Raw genomic sequence first — 23,981 nt, 5'->3', positions numbered from 1 at the left:
TCCTACCGCCGATCTGAGTTTTAACAAACCAGCTGACAGAGAAAAAGTAATATCCTGCTCATATCTGCACTCTCTCCCCCAAAAACTTTATTTTACACACGCTTTTCTGTAGATTTTTCCACCTTGACCCAGAATCCCACAGTGTTAAAAACTCCTGCTTTACTTCTTTTACATTCTTAACCTTGCAACTTCAAGAAACAGGAGCTTTTCCCCTCCAAAGTGTGATTGGCTTGCCCTGGCCCCAGAACCCTAAAAGTTCAGGATACTAAATCTGGAGGCCTGTGAGAGGCAGGGGGCGGGACCTGGCTGTCCCGTTTAAAGTGTGTCTGAACCTTCACTTGACGTCTAGTCTCTCTGTCGGGGTGCACACGGATTGACCACTCCTTTGGGCTTTTCTTTTATCCTTGGATATTTGGGGGGGAAAAGCTAATCCACAAACATGGTAAGATCAGTTGTGCAAACGAGCTGCTGCATCTCCTTTAAACTGAGGCCAATCTGCCACCAGTTATTAACTCAAAAGAATGACATCATATCAATTAATTAATTTATACTTAATTAACTAATAGGAGGATTTGAATGTTAAGACCAGTAGGCTACACTAAGTTGTTAAGAAAAACGTGCTTTTCTTCGTATAATGTAATGTAGATGTTTATATGTTGGCTTCCTTTAAAATAATGTTTTTTATTCTAAATAAGACAATTTTTCAGTTGTGCTTTTAGAGTATTTTTTTTTTTTTTTACTAAATTGCACTTAAGCCATTTATCTTGTGCAAATGCTCTTAATCCGTGTAGAAAGTTAAGAATGGGTGCTGGGAGCTGGGTGGGACTCAGCTGTGGATTCTGCTTGGGCGACAAATTCCCGGGGATTGGATGTCTGCAGGCCATATACAGCGCGCCTAATGTGATGAGACTGAAATAGCCGCACTAATTTCCACCATGCTCGAGAAACCTGTGGAGACGCGCCCACTTATTTATCCGACATAACTTATTATCGCAGATTTAATAATTCCATATCACATCTCATCACAATAATATATCAAAGTCTGTTTTTTCTTAATGTATCACCTGTGCGTAATGTCATTTTTACGCATTTCATGTTTATATGTGAATATGAATATGTTATTCAGTTCAATTCAATTCATTCCCATGAGTGTCTTTTTTTAAATGAATCATGGGAGCAGTCTATGTCCTGGAAATGTAGAGTTTTGGGGGGTTTAACTGGTATAATTGGGATAATGAGTGAAGCCTGTAGTAAATGAGGACCCTGTTTTCTTCCAGACTGACGCGCAACAAGAAGCCCGCTCCTACCTGAGCGAGGAAATGCTGGCTGGTGAGTATGACGCTGAAGTAACGCGTTACTTTGGCAGCAGTATCCTACTGGAACAGTCTAGATTCTACTCGTATTATGAGGCCTAGTGGTTTTCAATTATCACACCTATAAATATCAAGGTAAAATCCCCCTTTCTGTTATCTCCCCCTCAGTTTCAGAGTAAACTTTATTAGTTCACACAGTATTATATCCGTGCACTTGAGCGATGAAAGATGCTCAGCACAAAGGCCCAGTGATGATAGATGTGCTACAATTAATTTACGCAGAGGCAGATTTCAGTTGTTCAGTATGAAAAAACATGATGCAGAAGCTTTTTTTTTTGGATCTGACCTGTTTCCTCGTCTCGACCAGAGTTCAAAGCCGCCTTCGACATGTTCGACACCGACGGTGGCGGTGATATCAGCACCAAGGAGTTGGGCCAGGTGATGAGGATGCTGGGCCAGAACCCGACAAGAGAGGAGTTGGATGAGATCATCGAGGAGGTCGATGAGGACGGTGAGTGACGGATAACAGTGCGTCTCTGGTACAGTAAACCCACAGTTACGCACCATTAAGACCACTGTTTTCTTTTCATGTGGTTCATGCGTAATTGTGCGCAACAATGTACGCGCCGTCGCGTCTAACAAGTACTCGCAGGGCCCTGGTTTGACCTGACCACCAATCAGACAATGTGTCCTCTTGCTGACCCTCAGGTAGCGGCACCATCGACTTCGAGGAGTTCTTGGTCATGATGGTGAGGCTGCTAAAGGAGGACCAGGCCGGCAAGAGCGAGGAAGAGTTGGCAGAGTGCTTCCGTGTGTTCGACAAGTACGTTCACACTGCACACACTGATTTTATGGAGACAGATGTATGTTTGTTTGTTTGTTTATTTGTTTGTTTGTTTGTGCAATAGTTTGTTTATGCTTTCATGACTGTTTCGCCCAGGAACGCTGACGGCTACATCGACAGAGAGGAGTTCGCCCTCATCATCCGCAGCACCGGAGAGCCCATCTCAGAGGAGGAGATTGATGAGCTGATGAGGGATGGAGACAAAAACACTGACGGCATGCTGGACTTTGACGGTACGTGCGTCTTGGGTGATACTGTTGATGATGGTGATGATGTGTTTGGGGGGTAGTAATGACACCCTCCTCTCTTTTTCTTTCTACTCTCCCAGAATTCCTCAAGATGATGGAGAATGTGCAGTAAAACCAGAAAGACTCATGGACATTCCTCCTCCCACCCCCCTGTGAATCCCCCACTCTGAACACATCTGACTCCCCCAAAGACCCACTGCAACTACTCCCTCCCTCCCCCCACACACACTCCTTTTCCTCCTCTTCCTCCTCCCTCCTGTCCACCTGGTTCACTGCCTCTCTTCTCCATCCTCATAGTCATCCTCAACAGACAGCTAGGGCACCTGGCGGGGGGTCGCTGGCTGGGCTACAACTCCCCCCCCCCCCCCCCACTTGGCCTGTCTGTGAAGGCAGACGGCCTCTGGATGCTGCGCTGACACTGTACACCCTGACAGGACGGCAAAGCTGCAACGGGGGGAAGATTCGCTGCACACACCTTCTGCAGCGTATGCATGGCGTTACATGTCAACCGCGACCCCCTCTCCCCCCCTCTGCTGGTAATGCTCTGATCTTGATGTAGTCTAGATAGATCGGCAGCCTGTTACCTGCTGCTTAGACCAATTCATCCAAACACTTCACTGTACAAAGAAGTAATTTGCTTGAACAGAATAAATGAACTAACACATACTCACTTGTAGTTGGTCTGTCATATTTATGGTCTGTGTATAAAATTTTGTTTTGAGGAATATCAATAAAATCTGTTTATTTCTTCTTTTTGTCCATTTCCACTTGAATAATGTCTAATATCTGAGAATGGATCAACTAACTTCAGTCAAGAAGTGAAGTTGTGAGGTTACCATTACATGTCTGAGCCAATGGACTTTACTACCAATGAGATATAAACTAAATCAAATTAAGATATACTTTTTTTTTTCAGGCCAAGAACCTTTGGCTGTACAACTGGCTGTGTTAATGTCATTATAGTTTATAACCTGTCTAATTCTGAGCAATATTAATTTAAATATTGTGTTGCATGACTAGTTCTTGACACATAACAATAATTTTTATCTTCAAAATGTTATAAAACTGTAGAAAAGGATGGCAGTCACAGTTTCTCAGTGACACTTATCAATTCAAACATTTCAAAGCTCCCAAAATACTTTTTACAGTCGTGGACGACTAAGGAACCACGCAGAACATCTTCACAATTTTTGGCGCTGCTTCACAAAATGACTCAAAACTATTACTTTGCAACGGCTGGTTAATTCATCTTCTGATGAGTGGCTTTGCAGCACTTGTCATCCAAGCTGAGGCTTCACAATGGAGCTATTGTTTGATGATGAAATTGTGCAATAAGAACAATATAACATAGCCTATGGTGCTGCCATTTTAATGCTTAAGCTGATTTGTGCGTGTGATCTCGAGCCATGAATGTCAATACCCAGATCTATATTTTTGGGGTATAAAAGATTATAAAAGACTGTATGTGTTAAAACAATATGCAAGTTCCTTTATTTAAACACTCCCAGGCAGCATGACAACACTTTGACATTACTCATCATTGTCAAACCATCTGTACAATAATGCAATCAACAAAAAATATCTGAATGGAGTCTCAACAATCCCCTAAAGAAAACACTGGTAAAATAAGTGAACAGCTACTACCAGATAAAAAAAAAATCAGATACAGGTCAACAGGGTGAGTTCATGAGCCATAATTTGCCTCGTCGAAAGCTTTCCTGGCTCTCTTCAGCTCCTCGTTCATGGTCAGCAGGTCTTTGACTCGGGCGAACTTCCGGGGGTCTTTGCGGATCAGAAACACGATGTCCTCCACCTGGACGCGGCCCTGGCGTCCGATGGACATGGCTTTGTGGGTCATTTCCGTGATGAACTCGATCACCAGGTCCTCCAGGATGTCCACCGACTCCGTGTACGGGTTCTGGTCGTCCCCGAAGCCGTACATCATGCACCGGAGCTCCTTGGAGAAGAGCCTCTTCCTCTTCCCGTGGCCGACGTCCACCCCGCTGGTCCCGTCGTCCAACTCCTCGTCGAAGCCGGTCTCGTCCTCCTCGTCCGCCATTCTGCCAAAAACACACAGCGATACATCGCATTAACGCTTATAATGCTGCATGTAGTTCACACACAAAGCATAACATCCACAGAAAGGCGCATTACCTCTTCTTGGTACAGCCGGGAAAACAACAACACTGTGTGGTGTCGGTTGACTTCCGCCTCGGTTTCGTTGACTACGGAAGTGAATCAAAATGTCGCCTCTTTAAAACACTGCCCCGTGTGGTCGCTTCGTGCAGGTCGTCCCCCGAGGAATGACCAGCGTGATGTTACACCACAAACTTTGCCTGTATTAATCAGTATCATCAACATGACTCACGGTAGGTTTCTTTTGAATCAAGTTTTGACTGTGGTTTTATGTGTTTCTAACACGTGCTTTCATGTTTCAAGCCAAACTTAATTCAAACAGATGTCATTTTGACAACATCGCGTCTGTGCTGCTGTGCTGTCTGCGTTGTGAATTAGCCACACGTTTTGTTATTTCCCCCCCGGGTTTGTGTGTGTCGTTGTGAACGGAGCACTCCGCCGGGGCCGCAGCGAGCAGTGAACGAAGTCAAACATCTGTTAAATTGTATAAATGTCCTGGTGTGGTGTGAGGAAGCCGAACAGGGGAGTGGGTCATGACGGTTCAGAGGAGGCCTTGCGTGTTGGCCAGTGTGACTTGTAGGCGGCAGATCGATACTGCAAAGGTTATAACGGGGGGATTGATCAATGGAGCTCGGTCTGCGGGTTTAGTCGAAGGGAAAAGACACGTAGCGGGTGAAGGCACCGTGGACCCTGTCACCAGCTGCAGAGACAGAGGTGATAACGAGGGCCCAGCACAGTTTAATGTTTACATTACATTAATGTGACTGTTTCTTTATATCGTGTTGGCTGTTGAAGGACGAGTCCTTACAGTCCACAGAGCAGGCTAACTGTCAACTAATGGGCTCAAACAAACAATAGGTCCTGTCAAACTTTGCTGAACAACGGTCTCACGAGTGCTACTGCTGTGTTTTCTAATATTAGCCGAGTGTGTCTGGAAACTAAACCAGTTCCTGTTTCATAATGTGTCTGTTAATTGTGTTGAACATTATAAACAGTGGTTTGAGCTAGCTGACGTGGTCCAGCGGTTAGCTCAGAAGTCAGTGTTGCCGTTGAGCTAATCGTCCGCCCCGGGCTCATTGACAACTCTGTAAACGGTGCTAACGGGGCTTCCTCGTCCTGAACACACGCCAGCTCACGCTAACCCGGCTCCCTCTTCTCCTCTTCCACATGGGGGCTCTCCCTACTCAAGCACCGAGCCACGGCTGAGAGGAAGGGGTGCAGTCAGCCAGTCAGTCTCCAGATGAGGAGGACTTCTCTCCAGTAGCTGTCCCAGCTTGGACAGCTGTCCCCTGCAGCCCCTGGATGGCGTGTCCTGTGCAGTTCCTCTGCCGGGGGCTTCGCACCGTCGGGCTGGTTCTCCTCTACTATGTCTTCTCCATAGGCATCACCTTCTATAACAAATGGCTGATGAAGGTAAGCAATGTGGTGTTGATCTCTGGGGGTGAGGATGGGGATCAGAGTGGGTTGTCTCCCATTGTCTCATGATGGAGGAGCTCACCTGTATCAGATGACCCTGTCCTGTCTGTTTCTCTTTCTTTCAGGGATTCCACTATCCCCTCTTCATGACCTTAGTTCATCTCACCATCATCTTCTGCCTGTCGACTCTGACGCGTCGGGCCATGCACTGGTGGACAGGGAAACCCAGAGTTATTCTAAGCTGGAGAGATTACCTCTCTAAAGTGGCTCCCACAGGTGAGAGTGAGACTTTATGTGGAGCCTTGGGTGTTTTACCTTAACTGTTCAAAAGGCACCACAGTGTGTTCAGAGAATGGAAAACTAGCAAAGGGACTGACAGTCATCTCTTATCATGTTCACCACGAGTGCTCTGGCTAAAGTCCACATTGATAGAAACACCACATCACACTTTAGTAGTTGCAGATTTTAAAAATACCAGTAAAGCCATTCACCATAATAAAAACATATATTTGATACATAAAGTTAATGTTTCAGTGCTATTCAGATAATTACAAACTACTACAAAGCACTTCTTTTCAACGTTACCCTACTTTATTTTTCATAATAGTCAGGAAATGTCATAATAAAACATATTTTTGCAAGTAGTTTGTCTTTTAAAAGCCCTAAACTCTGTCATACTCAGCTTTGGCCACAGCACTGGATATTGGACTTTCCAACTGGAGTTTCCTTTTCATCACCATCAGCTTGTAAGTTTGTGTCTTAGTTCTTTTCTTTTAAATATATATTTTTGGGCTTTTTCGCCTTTTTAATGGACAGGATAGTTCAGAGAGAGACAGGAAATGGGAGGCAGAGAGGGGAGAATGACACGCAGGATAGGAAAACATGACGAAGTAACTTCTATATGAAATGATAAACCTCAGCTTGGAAGTTTTATCTAACATGTTCTGTGGCTCCTATTTCATGTCATTCAAGGTACACCATGACTAAGTCGTCAGCCGTTATCTTTATCCTCTTCTTCTCCCTGGTGTTTAAACTAGAGGAGCCGGTGAGTGACATTTTTGTTTTTGTATTTTTGAACATTTTAATGTGTTTACCCAACCTTGAGAGCAGGCTGTTTTTCTTCAATACATGCAATATTTGCTCGTGTTTGAACCATTATTTTGTTTGTTTTAGACTGTTTTGGCATTTGCAAGAGTGCCTCTAATGTGCACATTTTCCCTACAAAGATGGAAAGAACCAATTACCAACATGCCAAATAGCTTTTAAGGCACTTCAAACTGCAGATTGAAGTGGCAGTGGAAATTATAATTATAATTAATTATAATAATTATTTAATCTGACACAGAGCTGACCTCTCATGTAATGAATGTTACTACTTAGACAGATAAGTAGATAACACCGATGGGATACTATGTGCGTGCGTGTTTTGTGAGAGAGAAACGCAGTATTTCTTCGAGCTCTGTCAAAAAATATTAATGCAGAAACATTTTTTCTGGTTCTCCACTTTGTGCTTCCTCTTTCCTACGTGTGTTTTTCACTTTGTACTCTTCTCCATCTGTGTATATGTTTTGTGTATGTGTGTGTTTCTTAGCATGTTTCTCTTCTGCCCTTTTCAACCAGAACCCATTCCTGATCCTGGTGGTCCTGCTGATCGCCACTGGCATGTTTATGGTAACATTTCAAGCACAACAGTTTGTCCTGGAGGGATTCATCATGGCGCTGCTGGCATCCTTCATAGGGGGGATCCGCTGGACCCTCACTCAGGTCCTCATGCAGAAAGCAGAGCTGGGTCAGTGTCGAGTCAATCTATTATTAACAATAGTGAAGAAATGTTGAGCAGCCTTGTCACAGTTATTGTGCGTAGGGGCATTTTAGCCAGAGACGCATCTAAATCCATCTAATACACTTCATTACACCAGTGACAAACCACCATGAATGAATGGAGATATTGAGGTAAACAGATTAATTTGAATTAGTTCAGTGACCACTCACCTCACGCTGTGCTTCACAGATAAATCATAAGAAGCTCCATGTGAAACATTTGAAAGAAGCACTGTGACAATACATATTTAAAAAGTAATAAAGCTAAAATGGTATCATCAACATGCAGCTACAGTAAGAGAAGAATCAGACGGGAACAACGATATAACCTCTGACGTGACTATTCAGCACATCTGATTTTGTAGTTCTAGTAATAGTTTACAATTACTGTATTTTATGTTTTCACAAAGTTATGAGTTATGACCCTGTTTCCCCCTCTTCGTCCAGGCCTTCAGAACCCAATAGATGCCATGTACCACCTACAACCTCTCATGTTCCTCGGCCTCTTTCCTCTCTTCATCTTTAATGAAGGTAAGATACTGTATATATATTATCCATAAGTTATGATTTGTCTTCCCCACTCTGCAGTAAAGAGTGAGGATGCATTCAAATCAACTGGTTGTAGAATTTCACATACAAGACAGAGATGTGACTCAGATGCACTTAAAGACTTAAGACTGCATTTAAGACTTTTATTCAAGTGAACCTTTGCCGGTTCAAGCAGTGCTAGCATTTGTCCCCTTATAACCTCTTCATAGAAACTGATCAGAGTGTTGTACGCATTGCCTTCATGCTGCCTCTGTCCTCCGTCTTCTCTCTGCAGGGTTGAGCCTCAGTACCTCAGAGAAGTTGTTCCGTGTGACGGAGCTCTCGCCTCTCCTTTACTCCCTCTTCACGCTGAGCATCGGCGGCTCACTGGCCTTTGGTTTAGGCTTCTCTGAGTTCCTGCTAGTCTCCCGGACCTCCAGCCTCACTCTGTCCATATCAGGGATCTTTAAGGTACTTTTTGAGTTTAATATGTGCAATATATTCACTTTTGACGTTTATTTGGGGGTCTACTAGGCCAGAACACTCATTTGAAAAAAAAACATAGCTGGTATCTCAATTTTTCTTCCGTCCATCGACCTTTGTTTTCTGCTGTGTGATGAGCGCTTAAAGACCCAGCAGATAAATTCTTTCCTTTGTCCTTTTTCTTGTCTTGTTTTCCTGTAGGAGGTGTGCACTCTGCTTTTGGCAGCTGCCCTGACAGAGGACAAATTGAGTGGGCTTAATTGGATGGGATGCATTGTGTGTCTGTGTGGCATTTCATTGCATGTGGGACTCAAGACATATTATTCAAAAAGTACGTTTATTGTAATTTTTTTGTTTCTGTTCATTATATATATGTGAAGAAAATGAAAAAATTATCTAACTTTTTTTTTTTAATGAGAGAAATTACACTAGTTCTTTCTCCTACACTGAATCTACACTTAAATCACTCTCCAGAATCTATAAATATATGTTTACATTTTTAAATTTAAAAGTTTAAGGACTAGAAAAAACGAGAAGTTTTCTACCACAGGCTTCAAGTTACAACATCACACCTGTGTAATGCCTGCTGAACCAAGATTGGCTTCCACACTCTTTGTGGTGGTACAGGATCATGCTCGTACATGCACGTCTTACACAAAGATTTAATTGAGCACAGAGAAGCTTTTCCTCGTCAGTTGGAAAATGTGACGGCAGTGTTGTCTGTCAGGCTCAAACATCCAAGTATAGTAACAACAGTCAGGCACACTCTGGGGTGGAGGAGGACTTGAAGCGATGATTATGTTGACAGTGTGGATTTTATTTTTATTTTCCACCAGATAAAGTCCCGTCTTTACGACAGCTGAACAGCAAGAGCCCAGAGCTGGAGCTGCCGTTGCTGCAGCAGACCAGAGACGAGGTCGAGGATTCAGCTGCCGACGAAGACGAGGAGCAAGAAATCACCCTGCATTGACATCACGGGATGTCAGTCCTTCACGACTCTTCCATCGGAGGGTTTGAACAGTGACGCCAAATCAATGCTTCTGCACTTCAAAAAAACTGTTTTGAACACACTGCCACAAAAAAAAGAGGGAACAGCATCTTCAGCTCTTAACTTCCACTGCTCGTGTCTTCAGGCGAGGCCAGGGCCTCTTTATCAGCTGTACAGTAACTGTGGACTTTGAACGTGACATAAGTTATGATGCTTTGCCTCAGGGCTGCTCCAGAGACGTAGCTAAATACATGCAACTGTCGACAAAGTATGATGTATGAAGGAGGAGAGTGACACAGCTTTAAATGGTGATTTGACACCTTGAATTGCAGTGGCTCGTTTTATCTTTGCTAAAACCTTGTCACTGTGGGAACACCTTCCTGGTATCTATACCTAAAAAAAAAAAAAAAAAAAAAAGGTATATACGGTAATAATGGCATCTGTGAAGTGGCACACAGAATAAGCTGTTAGAAGACTGAAAGGCATCACAGACAGAGTATTTATTTCTTTACCTTAAAAATGTAGCCTGGTTCTGAAGAGGACTTTAAGTTATTTTGTGTGAAAGTGACATTAACAGTTGCATTCCTATTTTTGGTGATGGCTTTGCTGATCATCTTTGTGGGCCAATTTGTCTGCTGTACAACTAGTTGACACTTATTGACTAATCAAATAACTGTTCAGCCTAAAAATGTGTGGAGAATTGGTAAATACTCATCACAATTTCCTGAAGCCTTAAAGTTCATCTTGAAATTCCTAAAGACAAATTAAATGTCACGTTAGACAAAAGGAAAAGTTCCTCAAATTTTACAGAGCCATCAAGGTGGTAGGAAATGTTGTATTTATGTTTGATAAATGACTTGGAATTAGTCATTAGTTGTCACTTGTCAGAGTTATAGATTAATTTTCTGTTGACTAATGTCATGAATTGAGTGTTTGAGCCAAGCAGGCAAATGCCAAGGATGTCAGGAGGCCGGACACGGTTCCCTGAAAAGACACTGACCACTGCAAAGGTGTGATTAATGTCAGGTTTGGTGGCATGAATGCCCTCTCAATGTGATGTTTTTTTGTTTTTTTCCAGTGGTATGTGTCCTAACAGTAGAACATGTCACACTGAGGCCATTTTAATCACGTTTATGTCTTTGTCTAGCTCTAACTGAATAAGAAGGATTAACTGAGCTACAGGGTTAGAGGTAAAGTAATGTTTAATGGAGTGATTATTTAAAGAGATGTGATATGATTGTACCTTAATGTGCCTTCTTAATGCGACAGCATTGAAAAGGCAACTTAAAGAGCTATTTTTTAAATTAATTATAATTGAATATGTGATTATGTGGCTGAAGTACCTCAGTTCCAAGCCATTTCAGAGGGTAAACATCTTTGAATGTTTTTTTATGTCATGAGTTTCTGTAAAATGCAGCAATGTTGCAAATGCATTGAGAAATAAAATAAAACTCAAGTAAAAAAGATCAGATTTGAATCTCAGGATAAACATGAGAAATAGCTAGTTATGTGTAGCCAAATTTAGAATGGCATTTTCCCACTCTTCCTTATCAGTTTAGACTTCATTGCATTCCTGTCAATACACTTGATTATATGTGCTCATGAGTCGAGATGCCATGTTAAGTTAAGCGTTCATTAAGGTAACTGAGTTTATTTTCACTGAACTCAGTTAACCATACTCCTGCAGGGAACACAGGTCTTTTTATGTCCAGTTCTAATCCAATAATCAAGTTCTCCTGCATCTATAACTGAACAGGTCATTTCCAATGGCACAAAAATCTGAATACTCTTGCTTCGTCTGCAAACATTGTTGTACACTGCTCAAAAAAATGAAGGGAACACTTAAACAACACATCTTAGATCTTAATTAATGAAATATTGAAGTTTAAAATCGTTGTTCAATATATAGTAGAGTGTGTTGAGAACAAAATAACATAAAAATGATCAATGTAAATCAAAATTATCATCCCAGGTTGATTTCACACGGGTGTGATATACTTGGAGTTACAATGTGTTGTTTAAGTGTTCCCTTTATTTTTTTGAGTAGTGTAGTTATTTCTAATTTTAAAGCTCCCATGTTTTATTTCACACTTTTTTATTGTAAGTAAGTTCGAGATACATCCAAACAGATAGAATATAGGTTATTTGTACGTTTAGATACCAAAAACAGGTCTGCCTGTCAATCAGATGGGAGGAGGCTCTGAGCCTCTCCTAACCAGCTGACTGTTTCCTGAAGCTCTTGATATCTTTTAGAAGATATATGGTGAGTTGTAATAGCAAAAAAACCCAAAACATTTAGGTGTTTCTGTAGCTACATCTCTCCTATAGTCTTCTCAGAAAGCTCTAAACCTTGCTTCTCATTGGCTGACTTTTGTCTTAAAACAGCTATCAGATTAACACTTAGGGAAATAAAATCTTGTAAGGTTACCGTTAGATGGTGGGTCCAGGTGGGCAGGGCTTGGGGCATGAGAGTGGTGGCTGCTTTGTTATGACATCACAAAGCTCGTTGTAAGGCTCAGTTTTTATTTTTTAACCTTTATTTAACCAGGCGAAATCAATTAAGAACATGTTCTTATTTACAATGATGGCCTGACAAGAGGCATAAGCTTCTTGATGGGGGGGGGGCTGTGAGGGAGAAAAGATAGGTTAAAAGACAATAGCAAATATACACAACAATACAAACATTCAGCAGAAACAAGGCATAAAAGTTAATAACAAGGATATTCAAGCATAGAAGACAAGATTATTACAAGCATAAAAGAGAGTAAATGTCAAAAGTCAGTGTCTTTGTACAGGCAGCATGTACACTACTTACAAAAAGTTAAGGATATTCAGCGTTCAGATGAAATTTCAGAATGCACCTAAAATGCACTATAACCTTTACAGGTGAACTTAGTTTGACCTTCTCTAAACTTTTGAAAGCACATGTCCACCTGTTACTGTAAAGTTCTCATAAGACGCTGTTATCTAACAAGTAATCACAAAAATCACAATGAGTGTCTGATCCATGAATCAACCACTAAATGTTCTGGTTCAATGTACTGAAACAGTCCTCTTCACCATGCTACTCACATTCTGACATCATGACACCAAGACACCTAGCCTATACAACAGTCAATCAACAGTACCTGGACATGACGTCCTTCAAATGATGGGATGTTGTCAGAGGGAAGTGTTCATTGAGCTCAGAGTGTCATCAGTGAGTTGAACAGGTAAGGTAAGGTAAGGTAAAGGTACTTTATTAGTCACATACAGCTAGTACAGTGAAATTCTTTCTCTGCATTTAACCCCTGAGGAGCAGTGGGCAGCCGCCCGGGGCCCAACTCCAGATTATGAGCCAGCCTTTGGTCAGGGGCACTGACTGGAGGATTAAAGGGATAGTTCACCCTAGAATGATATTTCGCTCATTATCTACTCACCCTCATGTTGACTAAGGGCTGGAAGAAGTTTCAGATTCCTCCGTGGCTTCTCTGAGTTACAGGGGGTCTTGGCGTAGCAGTGCATGTCCATATAACGGTTGCAAAGGGACACCGGAGCTCTTCGTAAAAAAACACACACAAAAAAACATCCAAATACCTCCATGATGCTCGTATGTAATGTCCGTCTTGTGCTGAAGCCCCAAATTGCGTAATTGTCCCGAAAAAAATTAAATAAGTCTATATTTTAAGCTTGTTTGTAGCGGAAGCTTCTCGAAGCTCCTCTTCCTGGTCCGTCCAAATCTCGCGTGATTTGCGCCGGCGTCAGTATGCGTCAGTGTGGTTACTGCGAATCACGCGAGATTTGGACGGACCAGGAAGAGGAGCTTCGAGAAGCTTCCGCTACAAACAAGCTTAAAATATAGACTTATTTAATTTTTTTCGGGACAATTACGCAATTTGGGGCTTCAGCACAAGACGGACATTACATACGAGCATCATGGAGGTATTTGGATGTTTTTTTGTGTGTGTTTTTTTACGAAGAGCTCCGGTGTCCCTTTGCAACCATTATATGGACATGCACTGCTATGCCGAGACCCCCTGTAACTCAGAGAAGCCACGGAGGAATCTGAAACTTCTTCCAGCCCTTAGTCAACATGAGGGTGAGTAGATAATGAGCGAAATATCATTCTAGGGTGAACTATCCCTTTAACCTAGCCGACATTTTTAGTGGTGGGGGAAACCGGAGCAGACACGGGGAGAACATGCAAACTCCACACAGAAAGGCCCTGGGCGGCCCGGGATTCGAACCCAGGACCTTGCTGTGAGGCAACAGTGCTAACCACCGTGCCGCAGAGAGACTGGAAGAGTCACCGAAAGGCAGAGAAGTGGACGTCCTTTTTGGACACATGACAGACACACTGACATTTTTTCTTGTTTTGTTGATTTTGTTTCAATAAATTATTTGAGACAAATAAATTCCATAGGCCTACTTATACTTAAATACCCTAGGCTACTTTACGTTTTAATATCACTTGAGCATGAACTTTTTACATTTCCATAAATTTAACCCGTAGGCTATGTCGAATGAGTTGGCTAGTGTACTTCTCTGTGGCCTGAGGAATTGATATTAGCACCTAGACATGATTTAAAGGTAATGTAGGAATTACCCCCATCTGGTGCGGTTGCATATGGAACGTACGGTATTCTTGATGTTGCATTCACGTGAAATCGGGCAGACGTCAGACAGACAACAGACGCTGCATGTAACAGGATAAACAAGTGTCTAGTGGTCCGCCAGCACGAGGCAAAACAATAGGCGTGACAATATGTTGTCATGGTGATGTCGTATTGTTTAGGCCTACTAGTCCAGTAGGCTAATTATAGGCCAAAAAAGGGGTCAACGTTAAACAAATTGCAACAGAAGCAAACTCAACTGATTTTGTATCCTAAACATGTCCTGAATGAGGAAAAAAAAGCCCCGAAGAATCCCATTAGGGGAAAGTTTTGAAAAACACCCAAACATATCCCATTTACACGCATATAAAAAAATTTTTTCACGTGAATAGGGTAAAATTTTTAACCTTTAGATATCTCCATGAAAATTACTGAGTTGATTACTTACATTAAGACAAACAAAAAATGTATTACAAGTTTTTTGAAATTATTTGTTAACATGTGCAAATTTGCACAAATTTGCACAAATTCCACCGTTTTGATGGCACATGTATATATGAAGTTGCTGTAGTGGTACAAGCATGAAAATTGGAGTGAGTATTGGTCAACCAACAAGAAACCACTTCAAATTTCAAGATGACTGCAATTTTTCAAGGTAGCCACATCCTTAGTGGAGCAGGTATGAGATTACGTATGGCTAATTTGCATACATACCAACACCTGATCTAAACATTGGGTATAGCAGGTGAAAATGTCTTGTTCAGTCTTGTTAACATATTAAAGTTAAAAACTTAATATTAAGGTCTGAATGGAACCCATTTAGGCTATCAGGTGTTGTACTGTATGTGTGCAAATTAGCCATACATAATTGGATTATGCACTGTTACTGTTACTCATACAGTACCTGCTCTACTAAGGATGTGGCTACCTTGAAAAATTGAAGGCATCTTGAAATTTAAAGTGATTTCTTGTTGGTTGACCGATGGAGTCAACTCACTCCAATTTTCATGCTGGTACCACCACAGCAACTTCATATATACATGTGCCATCAAGACGGTGGAATTTATGCAAATTTATGCAAATGTATGCACATTTTCTCATGTTAAAAAATAATTTCAAAAAACTTGTAATACATTTTTTGTTTGTCTTAATGCAAGTAATCAACTCAGTAATTTTCATGGGGATATCTAAAGGTTAAAAATTTTACCCTATTCATGTGAAAAAATTTTTTTATGCGTAAATGGGATATATTTGGGTGTTTTTCAAAACTTTCCCCTAATGGGATTCTTCGGGGCTTTTTTTTCCTCATTCAGGACATGTTTAGGATACAAAATCAGTTGAGTTTGCTTCTGTTGCAATTTGTTTAACCTTTTCTCATAAAATGACTGGACTATACCTGACCCACGTTTTACCGTCTTTCTCTTGTCGAGTAAAATGACATCCAGTTGGTTTGCCGACGGCGTCATTCGGGTGCCTGACTGCACCTGAATGCAACATCAGTGCCTCCGCTCCGTCCTTCCTCACACTACACAGTGGTGACAGTTTTAACAGGCGCTACCTCAGAGCCGGTTCAGACCTCCATGGGGCCCTAGGCAAAATTCTGCTAAGGGGCCCTCCTAACTGAACCCCAAAAATTTTCAACAGTCGCACCTGACACCCAGTGTTTCCACGCATCCCCCCTTTAAGCGTATTGCAGTGTTGGTCTAACTAAGAATAAATTCAGAACAAATCAAATCAAACTAAATGTAACAATGCATGTAAACATGTTAATGTTTGAAAAAAATCACCATTAAATAAATCTCTAGATAAAGCTACTATTAATTCAGCTCCATCAAATTGGCTGCACTTGTTTTACTTTCACTTCAAATGTAGGTAATTATGTAATTATTATTTATTATATAATTATTATTATTTTTAGCACCATTGTCATAATATTTCACAAGTTTTGTTTGATTCTGCATCTATATTTGCATGTAGGCTATCCAAGCAAACAAAATTCAATCTTAGTCAATATTTATCCATTGCTTTCCATTTTGTATGATGTAACTACACTACAACTAAAATTATAGGAGCCAGCAAGACGCACACGGAGACCGGGGTTCACCCAGGGCCCACCGCCCTGTTAATGCAGGTCAAACACGGACTAGTCCCTCCCTCCCTCCCTCCCTCCCACCCGGAGAGGAGAGTTACCTGACTGCTGTTCCTGCAGGTCATTGTCAGCTGTTTCTTCCCCCTAATTCCCCGAGGGATAACTCCGCTTCATCGTGGCGTGCTAAACGCTGTCTTGCTAGGCTGATGTGCTGGGAATCCGGTAGGCTACACGTGCGCGACGGACGGTCACGTCGTCAGTTTTTTTTTTTTTTTTTAACGGGGCCTCTGCTAATTTGCGGGGCCCTACGCAACGTGCGTAGTGTGCGTATTGGGTGAACCGGTACTGCGCTACCTGGAAAACTTTCTCCCCGAGCCGACAGGTCCGGTGAGTTTCTGTGGTTACCTACGGTAACGCTGCCACTCAACGTAAAAAATGGCGATGCAACATGGCCGCCTCGGTTCGGTGCGCCCCCCCTTGTATATTTGTAACGACTTGTAACAACTCATTCTAAGGTACGAGAAAGCTTTCATTTGTTTGCAGGTGTGATTCGACGTAAGTGTAATACGTATTTATGAAAGCAATATTTGATTTTTGCTAATAGAAAGCCAAATAAGTTACTACATATTGGGACGTTGAAATTTTCTCTCAGGCTACAATAAGGGACCTTTAAGGTCAGCATGTGGTCTGTGGACGCCATGATCCACACACTGGTAGGCCTACAACACGGTGACTGACTGAATATCACACCTACAGAAATATTGGAACTGGGTATGTTTGCTCTCTCGAGGTTGTTATACCCTCCTCCTCCTCCTCGGAGCACCACGCCCATGTCGGAGCAGCGGGACGGCCTCGCGTCTCGAGTTTCAACCCCGGGGAGTGAACATACTGACTGACTACCTGATGCAGGGAGCTGCCTGGCTCCACAGCTTAGCGGAACTGGCGCGTGCTGACATCTCACCTGTGGTATGCTGTGTGGAGTGAGTCTGGAGGAATAACCTGGATTCACCGAACGGCCAGGTAAGACCTCACCTGCCTGCTGCTGCTGCTTCAGGGCGGAAAACAGTTGGTATGTCAGTGTAACGAGGCGCAGGTTTGTTTAGCCAAGTTTAGACTGCTGAAGGAAACCGGGTTCCGTTCAATATCTGACTGTGTTTACTGGTCGAAACTGTTGTTGAAAGAACAAAACGGCTTTTTAGCTACGTGAACCGACACAGGTGTGACCGATGCAGACACATCCATCTATCACAAAACCCTCGCTTTGTTCCAGCTCCTTACAGCACACACACACTCACACATTTTTGTATGCAGCATGAACATTTCAGAGTATTGATTATTAATAGATATTTTTCAGCATAAGTGCTGTTATTTCAACAGTGTCATTCATTCATTTGTTTATACATCGTTTCACCATTGGTTTCAACAGGACGACTTTGTTTACAAATGCATTACATGCACTCACAACTTCTTCATAGGGTGTTAAACCATTTAGTAGCTAATAGATAGTGTTGATATGAAACTAAAGAGTAACATCACTTACATATACAGTAATTCAAGTTTATAGTTTCTTATAATGCAGCTAAATGCAGAAAAAAGAAGATTAAGTATTTAGGCTATGTCAAGGTACAATCACAACTGTTGTTCTGAAGAGGTGCCTGATATTACAGTTATTATTGCCCTTCATTCACTATGGGCTCCCACAGGAAGAAGTTGTTGAATACATGCAACGTATACCTAAAACTTCATTAGAGTGTGTTGTAATGTTTATAATGCTTATAACTGATTAAAAAGGTATTTTTGTGTTGTAGTTAGTGTCTTTCTAGGCTGTAAGAGTTGTTGCTGGGTGAATTGGAGTCCAAGTAATTTCATGGTGGTCATTTTTTCCTGGTGAGATCACTCAAAGGCATCAATAAGTGAATGATGACACTTGTAGCCACTTTGGTCTCAATGTTGTGTAGTTGCACAGTAGCCTAAGAGAAACCAGTGGAAGTAATTAATAGAGACTGTAATTCCATTGATTTTACTTTTCAATGCAAAGAGAGGCAAATAGACACCAACATCACGATTCTAGATAGATAGATAGATAGATAGATAGATAGATAGATAGATAGATAGATAGATAGATAGATAGATAGATAGATAGATAAAGTTAAATACTCTTGGCCTGATTGTATTGCTCAGATTTAATTGCATACAGTCATAAACTGAAAAAAAGTGAAAGAGGAAACTCTGTAATCCTCTTAGCAAGTCGATCTGCTGACATTGCATAACAATAGCCATCTTTTCCTGTGTGTCTGACAGGCAGGCAGGCAGACAGGTATGCACGACATGCGACTCAAGTATAAACTCAAACTTGGCAACATTCAGACAAGCAGGTACATGTGAAACATGAGAAAAAACATACAAGAAGGGCGATACAGTCACATCACGTACCGCACATGATGGTAGTATATCAAGTGGGCTTAAAAGCCTGAAGGCGGGTGGAAGCTTCTCTTTAAAAACCCTCTTCACTGGTGACCTGTGTAATCAGGTCTAAAATCCAACAAAAGGCTCTGGCAGGAATTAAATGTCAGTGAGGAATGAAAGCGATTCTAATTTTCAAAAACATGATGTTCAGCTTTTGATTGTGCGTACAATTTAATGTTTTCCAAGACAGAAATGCTTCAGAGCTGTTATGTGACACAATGTGTGTGTTTTTGATATTCATCTTCTGCAGTTCTGCTCATTATGTTGTCAGTAAAGCTGTCAGGTGTTTGCATGTTTGAATGTGCCCTTACTTTTCCCCATCCCCTCTATCACTTTGTCAGTTTCATGTTGAACCTACTGAGCCCTTATGTAACCAAACACAGTTTAATTGATAATTTCATTGTTTTAAACACATGTGCTTGCAAGGTCTGTGGTCTGTGACTGCCAATGTGTTCGCTGAGCTCACAGTCTGTTAACTATGTGGCTTTGTTCACTCTGCATTCTGCTGCACAAAAGACAAATGTCAGAGGTTTTTTCCCCTCGTTCTCTAAAGATCACCTGCCTACACAACTTATTGTCATTTTCCTACAGTTTCCAAGTGTATTCCAAAATTACAGAGTACTCTAAGCTTTATTTTATGGAGGTCAGGCCTTTAAAATGTAAAAATTGTTTGTGGTCTGTCATCTAAATGATTGATAACCCTCTGTTTGTATTGTGTTCGAACAGTTTCTCGCAAAGCTCTTAGAAAAATCCTATGGTTGCAAATAATCTTTTTTAATGAGACAATAAGCATCCAAACATTCTAATAAAGTAATACGAGTATAGTGTTAGAATGAGATGAGATTGTTTGTAAACTTCATGTGTATCTTCTGTACTGTTGGATGCTGGCCGTCTCAGACAGAGGCGTGTTGGGTTTATGACCTCCTAAAGTGCTGCGTGTTTGTTAATATTATAGCCCTGTGTGTGTCATTAGCTGTGTGAAGTCTGAGGGTCTGTAATGGGGACAAGCACAGTAGCACCTGTGGTTTGAGTGGCCCATAAAGCAGTTCCCATGGGAAAATGTGATAGGAATTGTTGGTGCCTGACTGTTCAAGAAACAAACATTTAAAAACAACAATATAATCAAGTTTGCTGTTAAAGGGATAGTTCAACATTTTGGCAAATTGGCCCATTTCCATAATACCTCTAGTTTTAGGAGTAGGTTCATTACCTTTAATTGTCGGTGTAAGATGTTTTTTGAACGGCGGAGCAGAGCGGCAAGCTGCTCAGAGCTACGCTACAGAGGCTAATGGGATTTCTTGGTTTCCCTCATCAAACTCAACACAATCCAACAACTCTAAAACGCTCTCGTGGACAAGTTGTGACCTGCACATTCACCACGCTATGAGATAATAACGGAACGTTACGAGACGGAGTTGCTTTCGAGGCAAATGCAGAGACTGCTTGCCAAAAACTGCCCCCGACGGGAATGCGGTTCAGCGGTTTTGCATGAATTTATCTCAAAAACAACTCTGTCTCGTAACGTTTTGTTATTATCTCATAGTGTGGTGAAAGTGCAGGTCACAACTTGTCCACAAGAGTGTTTTGGAGTTGTTGGATTGTGTATTTGATGAGTTTAATGAGGGAAACCAAGAAATCCCATGAGCCTCTGTAGCGTAGCTCTGAACAGCTTGTGGCTCTGCTCTACTGTTCTAAAAATAGCTTGCACTGACAATTAAAGGTAACAAACCTACTCCTAAGAGTATAGGGATTATGACAATGGGCCAATTTTCCAAAATGTTGAACTATCCCTTTAAGGAAAAAACAAATCTAACAAATTGAGATAGATCAATATTGACGATATTTGATAAAAGGACCAGTGTGTAGGGTTTAAGAGAATCTATTCAAATCAAATACAATCAACACACACATGTTTCTCTGCCATGTTTTTACAGTAGCCCAGAACGGACAAACTGGACTTCAGTTTCATTTTAAATTGGCTTGTTTACACTGACTGGATTGTGACTACCTTTGTTTTTCATGATTGCAGGCTCCACCTGTCTCATGTCTCCTCACTTCTCCACGTCATCTTCTTCTTCTTCTTCATCATCATCACCACCATCTTCATCGTCATTGTGGCTAATGCTGTGTTTCCTGCTCAGTGTCGTCCTGCTACTGTCGCCAGGGGTCCATGGCCAAGGTAGAGTAGCTCCGATTGTTCCAACGTAAACAGGAAAACTGAAATATACACAAGGACAAGTCAGAATTTTGTAATGTCTTTATTTTGTCTGGGGTTTACTTTATTGCACATTGCATGAAAAGGCAAGTCTCAATGGAGTTTCTATTTCAGTGCTGCACTAAAAAATGTCAGCCACGACCGCACACAGATCCCTCCACAAATCACGAAGTACAACACATCTATTGTGGAGCTCAACATAGATGCCCGCCCGCCTGCAAAAGTTGATTTTGTTAGTAGGTCTGTTAAACCTTGACCCTGGTTTCCTATAAGATCCTCTGCCAGGCACCCAAGAAAAGGGGGACCCTAGAGAGGCCCTGAGACCAAATTTACAGTCTCTCTTTCTTGCTCTCTCTCTCTCTCTCTCTCTCACACACACACACACACACACACACAGGCATATGCATACACACATGCATACATACATGTCAGTCAGAAAAAGATCTGTTGTGTGCTTAGGGTCATACATCGACCGAAGCGATGAAGACTAAGTTGTGTGATTCATGTTCATGTCTACACTCCTTTGTCCTCCTTGCTTCCGTTTTGTCCCCCCCCCTCCACATCTTCCTCTCCATCTATTACGCCGCCACATATGACATACAACATCCTAACACAGTGTATGTCTGTGACGTCCCTCTGACATGACCTACGACCCTCCAGTCCCCATCCAGCGTCTCGTTCCTGTTTCTGGACCAGACCAGAGGACAGGGCATGCTTTGATGGATAGAGGGGCAGCTGGAAAGAGGGATGGATGGAGGTTGAGAGGATAGAAACATGAAAGACGCTGCTTGTTAGAAAAACCCCTGCTGGAAATTATGTAGATGAAGCTGAAACAAGAGATGGATGGATTTGAGTCAGGAAGTGAGAGGACTTATTTGTTTTATCTCTGAAAAGCCTATGCTCTCCCCCCTTTTTCTTGACCCAAATCTTTGACTGGGCAACATGGAGACACTCATGCATTTTAAAACCTGAGTCTCTTTTTTTTGTTTTTTTTTTCTCTGTGAATGTCAAGGTCGTCTGAAGCTGACGGTCCTATCTGAGGACAGACTGCAGATGAAATGGAAGGAAGCTGATGGACCCGTTCAGGGCTACAAGGTCCGAGTGAGGCCCATCTCAGGTGAGACTCTGATTAAGTGATGATAGAATCCATCCATTAGTTGTGAGACAGTGGCCAGTCTATCACTGGGCCGACATATAGAGACAACCACATGCTCAAATTTTGGAGACGTCAGTTAATCCAGTGTGAATGTCTTTGGACTGTGGGAAGAAGCTGGTGAACCTGAAGAGAATCCACTGAGGCATAAGAGGAATATGTCATGTCCTCACAAAAAGGCAGGAATTGAACTCTTGCTGTGAAGTGACAGTGCTAACCACTGCACCATCCCCACAAGTCATTTTGTTTTCCACTCCCACGTCCTGCTGCAATACTACCCCAGCATTACCCACATCCATGGTCTGGCTCAGTTGCGACATCTAAATTCTTCCAGTCAGATAAATGCTTTGAATTATGTGTCATATATGTATATAATGTCAGGGCGGAAAACTAAAAATAAAATGCTAATTTAGTCTATAAAAAACTGAACGATTTGCAAAAAGTCAAAATGAATACATATTCACAAATGTATTTTGGAATTTATATCAGAATGACTCTCTCCAAAACAAAAATTTCAATGGACAGAAAAATACGTGTCCTTCAATGTTAATGTAACAAAAATCCAAATATACAGTAAATGAATAAGGTTCACAAAAGTATTTCTGATGCACACATACTTCTTCATTTGAATATAATTGAAATCCACAAGGAATTAAAAAGAATATACAATTTTCATCAAAGACATACACATGTTGTGACATTTATACACAAACCGTTGAATCTGCATTTGAAAATGGCAGGTGCTTTGTGAACATCACTGCATTTGTATGTGTGATGTTTTGAAAATCTTTTCACTTGGGGAATAAAGTGTAGCCAGTCAATTAGCAAGTAATTGTCTCCATCCTCTCAGCCAATCACAAGAAGGTATCCCAAACATTGCTCATTTCAGAACATCTCATAGCAAAGAGGTAACTAGCTAAACCTGTTAAATGTTTCACCTATGATTTGCATTGACGATCTCAGTCTGACCTGGTGCAGCTCTGCGGGGACGCCTTCATGTGACTGGCTGAAAGGACGGAGACATCTTATAAATCTCACGATTTGTTAATCCTTCTGTGTGCATTTATTCATTTTGAGATGAATCCGATACCATTAAAGTGTTGCAACCTTCCCCGGTCTCATCTATTCCTAAAAAAAAAGCATCACTCTCAGCAGCCTACCTGATGACCAGATGAATATGGCCCTTGATTTGAACGTCTTAGAGTCTTTGGTTTAGGCACATAAGCGGCAGCAGCTTTGCCTCTGGCTCAGTATCAGGAAGAAAAGATAAGAAAGAAAAAAAGATGTGACTCAAAGGGCCTGATAACCTTTTATGTTCTGAGGAAACCTGGGCTGAAATTTGAGGCTCAATTTTGTATGCTGTTTTGTTAAGTTGAGAGAGGCACATAGGAGATCAGTTGTATACATCGTTCTACCATTGTGTTTTTCTTTCGTTTTCAGCACTATATCATAAAAAGCATTGGCCAAAATCCAATCCAAGTCAGATCATAAACTTTTTATATCAGTGTATGTCTTCAGTGCTAAGCCTGATTCCCCCGTCTCTAGTTTGAAACAGCAAATCAATGCGGTGTGAAAGTGCCTTTTATCTCAGTGCAATCCAGACTGGACGTGTCAGTGTCTCTGGCTTCACAGGTGATGGTTTGGATAAGAATGCAGTCGCCTCCTCCCCTCCTTTTCCTTCACGTCTGA

General features: G+C 41.7%; 4 protein-coding genes across 6 annotated transcripts in view; 3 read left to right on the top strand and 1 right to left on the bottom strand.

Annotated features, from left to right (window-relative positions):
• The first annotated feature begins 343 nt into the window (after window positions 1-343).
• Window positions 344-3,155, top strand: tnnc2.2 (troponin C2, fast skeletal type, tandem duplicate 2). The gene is made up of 6 exons (XM_085781103.1): window positions 344-442; window positions 1,278-1,329; window positions 1,681-1,824; window positions 2,022-2,136; window positions 2,254-2,390; window positions 2,486-3,155. The coding sequence occupies exons 1-6, from the start codon at window positions 440-442 to the stop codon at window positions 2,515-2,517; spliced, it is 483 nt and encodes a 160-aa protein (XP_085637229.1). The 5' UTR covers window positions 344-439; the 3' UTR covers window positions 2,518-3,155.
• A 714-nt stretch (window positions 3,156-3,869) lies between these two features.
• On the bottom strand, window positions 3,870-4,494 carry taf13 (TATA-box binding protein associated factor 13). Its single transcript, XM_085781106.1, has one exon. It carries the CDS (start codon window positions 4,462-4,464, stop codon window positions 4,090-4,092), a length of 375 nt encoding a protein of 124 aa, XP_085637232.1. The 5' UTR covers window positions 4,465-4,494; the 3' UTR covers window positions 3,870-4,089.
• A 769-nt stretch (window positions 4,495-5,263) lies between these two features.
• LOC146984177 (solute carrier family 35 member H1-like) lies at window positions 5,264-11,243 on the top strand. The gene is made up of 9 exons (XM_085781101.1): window positions 5,264-5,954; window positions 6,083-6,233; window positions 6,640-6,703; window positions 6,930-7,002; window positions 7,578-7,746; window positions 8,226-8,309; window positions 8,602-8,777; window positions 8,991-9,120; window positions 9,626-11,243. Exons 1-9 carry the CDS (start codon window positions 5,844-5,846, stop codon window positions 9,757-9,759), a joined length of 1,092 nt encoding a protein of 363 aa, XP_085637227.1. The 5' UTR covers window positions 5,264-5,843; the 3' UTR covers window positions 9,760-11,243.
• A 6,049-nt stretch (window positions 11,244-17,292) lies between these two features.
• LOC146984176 (collagen alpha-1(XX) chain-like) overlaps window positions 17,293-23,981 on the top strand; it is a 37,410-nt gene continuing 30,721 nt past the window's right edge. For 2 of the 3 annotated variants that reach the window (XM_085781098.1, XM_085781099.1), the window contains exons 1-3: window positions 17,293-17,478; window positions 20,954-21,103; window positions 22,152-22,256. In XM_085781098.1, coding sequence (XP_085637224.1) covers window positions 20,968-21,103; window positions 22,152-22,256 — 241 coding nt within the window. In that variant the 5' untranslated portion in view covers window positions 17,293-17,478; window positions 20,954-20,967. The remainder of the gene's footprint in view (window positions 17,479-20,953; window positions 21,104-22,151; window positions 22,257-23,981) is intronic. The other variant, XM_085781100.1, reaches the window with a different exon arrangement.

This window comes from Trachurus japonicus, chromosome 7 (genome assembly GCF_045865225.1).
Source record: "Trachurus japonicus isolate A0001 chromosome 7, Traja_1.0".
Classification (NCBI taxonomy): domain Eukaryota; kingdom Metazoa; phylum Chordata; class Actinopteri; order Carangiformes; family Carangidae; genus Trachurus; species Trachurus japonicus.
This window is presented reverse-complemented; position numbering and strand designations above follow the sequence as displayed.

Bases quoted from the DNA above. Each gene is read 5' to 3' on its own strand.
- tnnc2.2 (XM_085781103.1), top strand. The intron at 1,825-2,021 runs GTGAGTGACGGA...GCTGACCCTCAG, and splicing joins CGAGGAGGTCGATGAGGACG to GTAGCGGCACCATCGACTTC. The intron at 2,137-2,253 runs GTACGTTCACAC...TGTTTCGCCCAG, and splicing joins TGCTTCCGTGTGTTCGACAA to GAACGCTGACGGCTACATCG.
- taf13 (XM_085781106.1), bottom strand. From the start codon at position 4,464: ATGGCGGACGAGGAGGACGAGACCGGCTTCGACGAGGAGTTGGACGAC.
- LOC146984177 (XM_085781101.1), top strand. From the start codon at position 5,844: ATGGCGTGTCCTGTGCAGTTCCTCTGCCGGGGGCTTCGCACCGTCGGG. The intron at 6,234-6,639 runs GTGAGAGTGAGA...TGTCATACTCAG, and splicing joins CTCTAAAGTGGCTCCCACAG to CTTTGGCCACAGCACTGGAT. The intron at 6,704-6,929 runs GTAAGTTTGTGT...ATGTCATTCAAG, and splicing joins CTTTTCATCACCATCAGCTT to GTACACCATGACTAAGTCGT.